Source organism: Atta cephalotes (assembly GCF_000143395.1).
Source record: "Atta cephalotes unplaced genomic scaffold scaffold00001, whole genome shotgun sequence".
Lineage (NCBI taxonomy): Eukaryota > Metazoa > Arthropoda > Insecta > Hymenoptera > Formicidae > Atta > Atta cephalotes.
Window position 1 is genome coordinate 14,627,899 of NW_012130065.1, and position 9,662 is coordinate 14,637,560.

General features: G+C 31.5%; 3 protein-coding genes across 3 annotated transcripts in view; 1 reads left to right on the top strand and 2 right to left on the bottom strand.

Moving 5' to 3' along the window:
- Positions 1-586: 586 nt before the first annotated feature.
- Positions 587-1,950, bottom strand: LOC105617097 (F-box/LRR-repeat protein 3-like). The gene is made up of 4 exons (XM_012198678.1): positions 1,773-1,950; positions 1,447-1,666; positions 1,091-1,333; positions 587-758 (listed from the first exon to the last, which is right to left on the bottom strand). Exons 1-4 carry the CDS (start codon positions 1,948-1,950, stop codon positions 587-589), a joined length of 813 nt encoding a protein of 270 aa, XP_012054068.1.
- Positions 1,951-3,465: 1,515 nt separating this feature from the next.
- Positions 3,466-9,662, bottom strand: part of LOC105617130 (NADH dehydrogenase [ubiquinone] complex I, assembly factor 7 homolog) — a 9,769-nt gene continuing 3,572 nt past the window's right edge. The window contains exons 2-6 of the mRNA XM_012198706.1: positions 5,211-5,403; positions 4,918-5,025; positions 4,566-4,847; positions 4,208-4,324; positions 3,466-4,134 (exon numbers count right to left, since the gene is read on the bottom strand). Coding sequence (XP_012054096.1) covers positions 3,625-4,134; positions 4,208-4,324; positions 4,566-4,847; positions 4,918-5,025; positions 5,211-5,403 — 1,210 coding nt within the window. The 3' untranslated portion in view covers positions 3,466-3,624. The remainder of the gene's footprint in view (positions 4,135-4,207; positions 4,325-4,565; positions 4,848-4,917; positions 5,026-5,210; positions 5,404-9,662) is intronic.
- On the top strand, positions 5,837-8,465 carry LOC105617119 (beta-catenin-like protein 1). Its single transcript, XM_012198699.1, has 9 exons — positions 5,837-5,866; positions 6,057-6,436; positions 6,517-6,848; positions 6,938-7,161; positions 7,239-7,421; positions 7,480-7,627; positions 7,720-7,886; positions 7,978-8,161; positions 8,249-8,465. Exons 1-9 carry the CDS (start codon positions 5,837-5,839, stop codon positions 8,335-8,337), a joined length of 1,737 nt encoding a protein of 578 aa, XP_012054089.1. The 3' UTR covers positions 8,338-8,465.

The window sequence follows — 9,662 nt, forward strand, 5'->3', positions numbered from 1 at the left end:
AGAGCAGTTGGACAAATTATAAATTAGAAAAGTGATGTTTCTGTTAATGTTGGACATTGTAATGTTAAATGCCCGATCATTTAGTATAATGTAGAAATAATGTATATACAGACTGTTACTCATTATCATAATATTACATATGATGGATATTGAATATTATACGGGTCTACTATATGCGACGATGGTAGACAAGTACTAGTAACGTTACATTATTTTATATATATATTACATCTAAAAAATACTATTATAATCTAATAAAGTTTCTATTTTTTGGTATCAACAGCAACGATCAATTAATTTCTGCGATATATTGCTAATTTAATATATAAAACAATATTGCACGTGGAATATCGAGACTATTTCAAATTTTTAGTAATACTATTCAACAGCTTTTTACTGCAAATATTATAAGCATTATAAACATAAAAGTGAATATGTTGAATTTTTTGTTCGACATTGCAAAATCTTTGTAAGTTATGTAATTTATGAAAAAAAATAGAAAAGTACGTCGTGAATATTTTATTTCGTTATGCATCCTGTTACGGCTGTAAATTTTGTTGAAACCTCTTTTTCACTTCTCAGAAGATTACCATAATGGTACATATTCTGGTATCCACGTTCGACCAAGAAGCGAGGATAAGTTCGTCGATACTTTAGTGATATCGAAGTCCGCATCTTCTATCAATGATGTTTCCGAAACGTACAATACCTGCAGACGATGTGCGCACAACGCAACGAATTTCGCTAATCCGGAACAGCTATAAAATGGAAAAAAAATTATTTTTTATTAATATTTTGTTGGAAAAACGTGATATATGTTTTTCGATATATATCATTGCTGCAATATTGAAATATCTACAATATTAATAATAATTTATTATTAATGAGACTCTAAGATATTTTGACAAATTCTACAAATTGATAATTAAACATTAGTGATGAATAAAATAAAGATAACAGTATTATTAATTTTCAAATTGTGTATTTTCATAAGAAAGAAATAAAATTTAAATTTATAATATCTTGGAATTAATAAAGCTATTTCAATATTGAATTAGAGTAGCGATATGGCATATTTATGAATACAAACGTGATTTCACAATCGCCCAAACTGACGGCACTAAGGTGCGAGCAATTCTTGGCCATGGAAATCAGGAATCGATCGATCGGGCCGGATTCATATGTGGCGATAACTAATTCTATCAATCGTGGACATTGCTTGCTTATGCGTGACATCGACTCGGATGTTGCATCGCTGAGATACAAATGTGTTACGGGGATGTGCGATGTGAAAAGTAATTTTTTATTATCGTCGTCAGTCATGTAAGATAGTCTAATGAAAAATAAAAAATACAGCTGCAGAACTTATTTCGACTTTTACTCGCATCGCGCGGATATTGTAATAATAATTCTTAATCAAGATGTATATAGTTCGTTTTTACTTACAGCGCAAGATTTATGTCGGGCAAATGATTCAAAAATGTGGACCATGCTTTATTGCTAACAAGTGGAAAAGGCTTCGCTTCTGGATATGCTTCTATTCGCAGAGTTTCCAAGTGGATTTGCTTCACCGAACATAATGTTAAGAGCAGTTCATCGCTCAGCAAGGCATACGATAAAGATAATTCGCGAAGCCATCGACAATAATTGGTCAAAGCGAGGATGCCTAAAATATCGACAAACTTCCTTAATGCATGTATGTGCAATTTATGAAATTGCAAACTTAACTTTTATTCGTTGCCAACGATGACAGCATATAGTCTTCGAATTACCTTCGGGCAATAGCTGCGGAAATCCTTTAACTCGCACAAGATGCAATGTTTTGGGATCGTTTTCATCACCGCAATAATCTTTCCTGTATTCAACATTCTTAGCCTTAGAGATCGTTACTGCAGATTTAAAACGCTCATCGTTGATCCCGAGCTTCTCCGTGTTCGTCACCGCAAACATTTGCGATAATAAATCGAGATGTTTAGTTTTATATCACTCTTTCAAACTGAATCATTGAAAATTTCGTCGATTAAAACAATATAGAATTTCACTAGGAATTAATAAGTATTTTATTCAATCTTTTCATATTATTTTGTAGAATTGAGCAATTTGATTTCTGAGATGCTTATATATTATATTTTTTTACTCTTTAATTTAAAACTTTCTATTCGCAGTCACTATCTCAAAAATTTAATATCCTTAATCGAAATAATATCATTAACTAATTCTTTCCAGTGAAATCTCATTGCGGCATTAAACTTATAACTGCTACTATATATTCTTATTTGTTTTTTTTTCCAATAGTAACACACTAATTCCTAAGAGAATGCGTTTTTAATCTTACTCGCGGTTCGAATGTTCTGTCGTGATGAGAGAAACTCTGGAGTCCGCCGCAAAAATATTCGCGCGATGAGTATTCTCGATAATAAACTGAAGATACGTTCTTTCGTTCTGTCGCGAACCATGGTCCTTCGTGAAACGGTCTACTTCGACTCACCGAGATGAGTGTTAGGAACAAGCGAAAGGAGTTTGCGGAAGTGGGGACTAGGGCATGCACGCGAGATACGTTAAGTAAAAGTAAAATCACGAAGAAAAGGGTCAAGGACTTTTCGAGATTGCTGGCTCGCGTATGTTTTTCGCGTACTGTTCACGTGTATTACGTAAAAATGTAATGTCTTATACACGAGGTCTCCACGGGAAAAGCATGATAAACGCGTGATCCAAGATGCGAACTTATGCGATTAATCAACCAATAGAGTTTAAAAAAAACGTAATTATATATACTTTGATCAAGAAAAATATTGAAGTCAAGATTATAATAAAATTTTCGTTACATATTTTTTATCTATAGAATTTAGTGCTAATTGCATCAGATAATAAAATCTTACATAAAAGAGTAATTAATCGCTTGCAAAATATTATATCAAAAGATTAAAATTTTAGTTTTTCAATGAGTTTAAAGTAGTAGCAGTTTTTAGCAAAAAGTAATGTTATTTAAATCCGAGATGAGAATGTTGAGTCGATAAAGTTTCTTAAACAGCAATGACACTTTTAAATATCAATATCGAACCGGTAACTATTTACTTATTTATTTAGTTCTTAACGTCTTGCACATGTTCCTTTCACTAACCGTTCACGTGCTACCAAGCTCACGTGTATGAATCGTTTGCGCCCTTTCACATTTTTCTGACATTCATAGAGTATCCCAGTATCAATGTATAATTGACTCGCAGCATATGTTATGATCACCGTAAAAAATATGATTGTTGCATATATACTAAAAATGCTGAATTATTAATAGCAAGCAGTGAAAATTGGAAAGACAGTTTTAAAGATTTAAAATAAAAGAATAACGAATTAAAATTTGTGGAAAAAATAATTCTTTATCTCATATAACTCTTTATAATAAAAACATTTATAATTCTGTTTGGAAAAGTTAGACTTATTTAATAATTAAAAATAAATTTAAAGAGCTTTTATTATATAAACTTATTTTTATTGTCTGTACAATATTAATTACCTATATGCTTATTATATATACATATATGTCATTATATAATTAATGTATAAAAATATAATTAATAGTAATATACATACAATTCTCTTTTTTCTTTCATATTTGAAAATAAAAATTCAAGATTTTATTTTATTATTATCTTCGAATCCTGTTACAGACCATTTATTCAAATGATTTTTTAAAACAAAAGGAAAGAGGGATAACACCTTAAAACAATTTCCCATTTTATCTTCATCGGTTATCATATGATATCCTGACTCAATGTATTTCTTTTGATTATTAGAAGCATTCTGTAAAATCATTTTTAACCGTAAATCGATGCCAAGACTTTTCAGGAATTTTCTTTGCGTAACTGGACCAAACGTGATTAATCTATCGTCTTTCTGTGCAATCTCTTTTAATAATAAAAAATCAACATCCGCAGTCAGATCTGCAGTTCCAGGATTTAACAAGGGATCGTGTAATTTATGCTCGCAGAATGCGCGAAATGTATCGGTCTTTTCCCTCTCGTGACCATAATCAATCACTAGTGCAAATCCTCCATATTCCCACAAAAATTGAGACATATAATCTATTATCACAGAGCACTGAGGACTTATTTCTACATGGTCTCTTTTCTCATGCGGCTAAAAGATATCTCTTATTACTCTATTATCTAAAACTTAAATGCTACATAAAACGACACGAATAAATGCTCACAGATAGGTATACTTTACAAGCAGCTGTTGGCATTTGCGAAAGTACATATCGAAATCTTTCTTCTTTTGAATCTTGCACTATGTCTATTAAGATTTCTCTCCAACCTTTATCAGTTTTCTAAAATCAAGCGATATGACTTTTGTAAAAATTATCCCTTATATATTTAATGTACATTCTACAATAAGTCATTAGTAATGAATCAGAAATCAGAAGATAGAAATTAGCTAATCATAATCAATTATTTTTCTCGTATTCTACTGTGATTGGAATTTCTGATTCCTGATTTATTACTATAATGGCTTATTGTACAATGTGTATAATATAATACATTAGTATCAACGTTCTAATATTTCCATACCTGAAATTTATGTATTGGCAGAGCATCAAAGAACTCTTGTGCAATAAATACACTGAACTTTCTAGGAACATCATTGATAGAATAATACCAATATATCTTTACATTGTCTCTCGTAACACCCTCTCTATAATGCGTAATAGAATTCTTTTGGTCTTCATTGACTCTTGGCTCAATACTTTTACTTTTTGTACACAATTTTTCTGCTTGAATTGCAGACAAAACAGGACTGATTTCTATTAGATGAACTGATATCTTATTTGAAAAATTCAATTTCTTGAACACCTAAAATGAGAAACAACTCATAATTTTTACAGTTGTGTGTTAGATTTGTAATGTCATATTAAAAATATACCCGTAGGATATCATTGATCAAGGTACCTCTTCCTGGACCTAATTCCACAAGTTGGATAGAATCTCTGCTAATCTTTCTCCATTCATTGATTATCCAAATTGCTATAATCTATAAATAATGATTAATGTATAAATTATTTGTAGATAATAATTTCTTGATGATTTTGAAATAAATAATAAAAGAAAAGAGAATTATTTCAAAGACATCATTGCAATGCTAACTTCATAATTTCTTATGAGATCATCGACATAATAAATAAATACAGATCTTTTTCAGTTCGAAGAGTTACATACTTCTCCAAAAAGTTGACTGATTTCTGGAGAAGTTGTGAAATCGCCTCTTTGTCCGAAAACATCTCTAGTTGTATAATAACCTGCAGTGGGATGAATCAAGATCTCTTTCATGTAATCTGCGAGCGTTATAGGCCCACATGCTAATATTTTTGCATACAATTGACGATATAGATTCGTTTTCTTTTCTAAACTGCTCGACGAGCGTAATGTCATTTGCGATAAACGAGAGAAAGTTTGCGCTAATCGAGATAACGCAATCATGTTAAATATAGCGTTAAATACCTTGCGTTGTATGTGTATAAATTATTTGCATAACAATTCATGTAATTGCAATAATAGATTTTTATACGAAAATTTTTTTCATATGAATTTATCACGATTTTCTTAAACAGTTAGGTTGGTTAATAATAGGTTAGGTTGGTCGATTAGGTCAGGTTAGGATAAATTATGACTTTTTTCCACAAAACAAGAAATAACTGCAGAGAGTGAAATTGCAAGAGAATTGACAATTGAGAGAACTCAAATATTGTTGAATGAATGTGAATATCAAAGTGACAATATAAATTATTCAATTCAAATTTTTTACATTTTTGAGCATAATTTTTAAACCAATCTATTTTTGACAAATGGATATCGGAGAATTATTGTCTTATAAGGTATGTAATCGAATTAGCGATTTGTATAATTTATATTTAACTCTACAATATATATATATATATTATTTAATTTAACCTCTCGCTTATAGTCAAATTTCGGTTTATAAAAATTTTCTTTATTAATTTTGTGATTTACTTTTTCGTTTGCTACAAATAACGTATGATAATTAAATAGTGATAATATGTATAGCCTCCAAACACACCGAAACGACCGACAGCAGGGGAGGAGGATGACGAGGATGAATGGGAAAATGCAAAAAGGCCAAGGAGAGTGATAAAAACACCATATCATGCACGTCAACGACAACCCAAGGAACTCGATGTAGTACCGTCTAGGAACGATGAACCTGCTACACCTATTAGAGCTGCTTTACCTTCGTCAACTAATGATGTAGTTGAACCACAATTAACGGAAAAGGAGAAGCAAGATATATTAAAATATGTAGAAACTGAGGCTCCCGAAGTCGAAGCTCTGGACGAAGCGACGCTTAAACGTATGATTCTTTTGTTTGAGAAGAGAGCTCTGAGAAATCAAGAAATGAGAGTTAAATTCCCAGATCAACCAGAAAAGTATGCAAACATGGAAGCTATATACATATTTGTCAGGAGAAAATCTCAAATATAATTCTATTCTCTTTGGACTTTTGCAGATTTATGGAATCTGAGGTAGAACTGCATGAAACTCTACAAGAGCTTCATATCATAGCGACCAATCCAGATCTGTATCAGTTAATGGTAGAACTGGGCGCTGTGCCTTCTCTATTAGAATTGTTGTCTCATGAAAATACTGATATAGCAGTTGGCGTGGTAGATCTTCTGCAGGAATTGACTGATGTAGACATATTACATGAAAGTCAAGAAGGTGCAGATACACTTATTGATGCTTTGTTGGAGCAACAAGTTTGTGCTCTTCTAGTACAAAATCTTGAGAGACTCGATGAAACAGTAAAAGAAGAGAGTGACGGTGTCTATAACACACTTGGTAATTTAATAAATGCATATTGTTTGTTTTTTATTTCTACAAAACTATTTCTATTGAATTAATTCAACAATGATTTTTTTTATTTCTAGCTATTTTTGAAAACCTGTTGGAATTTAGACCAGACCTATGTGCAGATGCAGGAAAACAGGGTCTAATGCAATGGTTATTGCGCCGAATTAAAACGAAAACACCTTTCGACGCGAACAAACTTTATGCCAGTGAACTTCTATCTATACTTTTGCAGCACACGCCAGAAAATAGACTTCTTTTAGGTGATTTGGATGGAATTGATGTTTTGTTACAACAATTAGCTGTATGTATTTTTTTAATAATCTGTGCACTGCACATAATGTTATCAAATTGAATTATTTTAAAATTGATTATTTACAGTATTATAAGAGGCATGATCCACAAACTGCAGAGGAACAAGAGATGATGGAAAATTTATTTAATGTTTTGTGTTCAAGCCTAATGGCTACAGTAAATCGTGATAGATTTCTGCGAGGTGAAGGTCTTCAACTTATGAACTTAATGTTGCGAGAAAAAAAAATGTCACGAAATGGATCTCTCAAAGTGAGTTTATTTGCAACACCTTTTGTTGGATTTATTATATAAAATTGAAATGTTGTAGGTTTTAGATCACGCTATGAATGGCCCAGATGGAAGAGATAACTGCAGCAAATTTGTAGATATTCTTGGATTGCGAACTATATTTCCTCTGTTTATGAAAACTCCAACAAAAAATAGAAAAAAAATGCTTACTGCAGAAGAACATGAAGGTATTAAAGAATGTATAGTCTCGATATATATTAATATATTAAATTAATCAATTTAATTATTTATAGTAAAATAATAAACAGTATTTTTGCAGAACATGTTATTTCAATCATAGCAAGCATGTTGAAGAATTGTAAAGGACAACAGCGTCAAAGATTACTTAGTAAGTTTACGGAGAATGATTATGAGAAAGTTGATAGATTAATGGAATTACACTTTAAATATCTTGAAAAAGTAGAAGAAGTGGAAAAGAATGGAAAGGTACATACATAATCAGAAACATTTAACAGAGATATCTAAAAGCGAAAAGTTTAAAAAATTTATGTTCTCGATTTTTTATTTTTATCACAAGGAGGATGAAGACGAAGAAGAGTCTTATTTGAGAAGATTAGATGGTGGGTTATTTATATTACAATTAGTAGATTATGTACTTTTGGAAGCTTGCACTGGTTGTCCGCCTGCAGTCAAACAACGAGTGACAAGAATCTTGGCACAAAGAAGAGCATCCCTTAAAACAATTCGACACATCATGAGAGGTAAATGACATAAATCTAACGGCATATTTAATCACAAATTTATATCAAATAATGTATTCATTCACATATTTTTTATTTTAAAACTAGAGTACGCCGGTAATTTAGGAGATGCTGGTGACACAGAATGGAAAGAAGCAGAGCAACAACATATCTTGCAATTAATTGATAAATTTTGATATGTATTTTCTATATTAAAATATATTGTTATATATATATATAATAATGTAATAAAACTTAATAACTTTGTATTATGTAATGTACAATAATCATAATAAATTTATGTATAACTCCAGTATATAAAATATCAAAGTATGTAAAAAATGTGTTATTGATTAAGAGTTATTTAAGGAGAATTTTATTTGTAGAATAGAAAGCTATTTTTATGAAAAACTTGCGATTAATCTTAATCCATTCATAGGTTTGTGTTATCTATAAAAATATCTTATGAAAGGCCTAGGATCGCCATTTCATTTGCTAAATATAATATTAGGTGTAGTAAAAAGAAATCTATTATTTTTCCATTCAATTTCATGCAAAAATAATGGATTTCTTCTTACTACACCTAATATTAATATAGAGACTACTTTCTGGAATTCACAAGGAATCATTATTATCTTTTTCTGTTCGAACATGCGAATAATTATATGCGTTTAATTGATTAATTGCGAACGTTCTTGCGAGATTACCAGTAACATTTTAAATTTTAACATTGAGAATGACGCGATAAGGATCGAAATGTCTGTTTGAGTTTGTATATAATTTGATTGTTTATTAAAAAATTTTTCTCATTTAATCTAGAGTAATTCATAGCCTTTTATTATATTAATTTATTTCTAACATTAATATAATAAATATATTAGGTATAACTTTGCTTCCGCCGTTTTTTTTCCGAAATTCGAGGCTTTATTGTAAAAAACTGGTTATACATTTATGATTCAAAATATTGTCCATCGCTGGCCACTACTTTCTCCCATCTTTCGGGTAGCGTACGAATCCCGCGTCGAAAAAACTGGTCATTTTTTGAGGCTATCCACGAATCGATCCAATTTTTTACTTCTTCATAAGACCGGAAGTGCTGGTCAGCCAGGTCGTGTGCCATTGATCGAAACAAGTGATAGTCAGAGGGAGCAATGTCTGAAGAATACGGCGGGTGAGGTAGGACTTCCCATTTCAACGTTTTCAAGTATGTCTTGATCACTTTCGCAACATGGGGTCGAGCATGCTGCAAAATCACTTTATCGTTGTATTGCGGCCGTTTGTCTTTCAATGCTCGGCTCAAACGCATCAATTGCGTTCGATACCGATCGCCTGTGATTGTTTCAGTCAGTTTTAACAATTCATAATACACTACGCCGAGCTGGTCCCACCAAATACAGAGCATGACCTTGGAGCCGTGAATATTCGGTTTGGCCATCGACGTGGAAGCATGGCCGGGAACTCTCCATGATTTTCTGCGCTTGGGATTATCGTAATGAATCTATTTTTCGTCCCCAGTCACAAT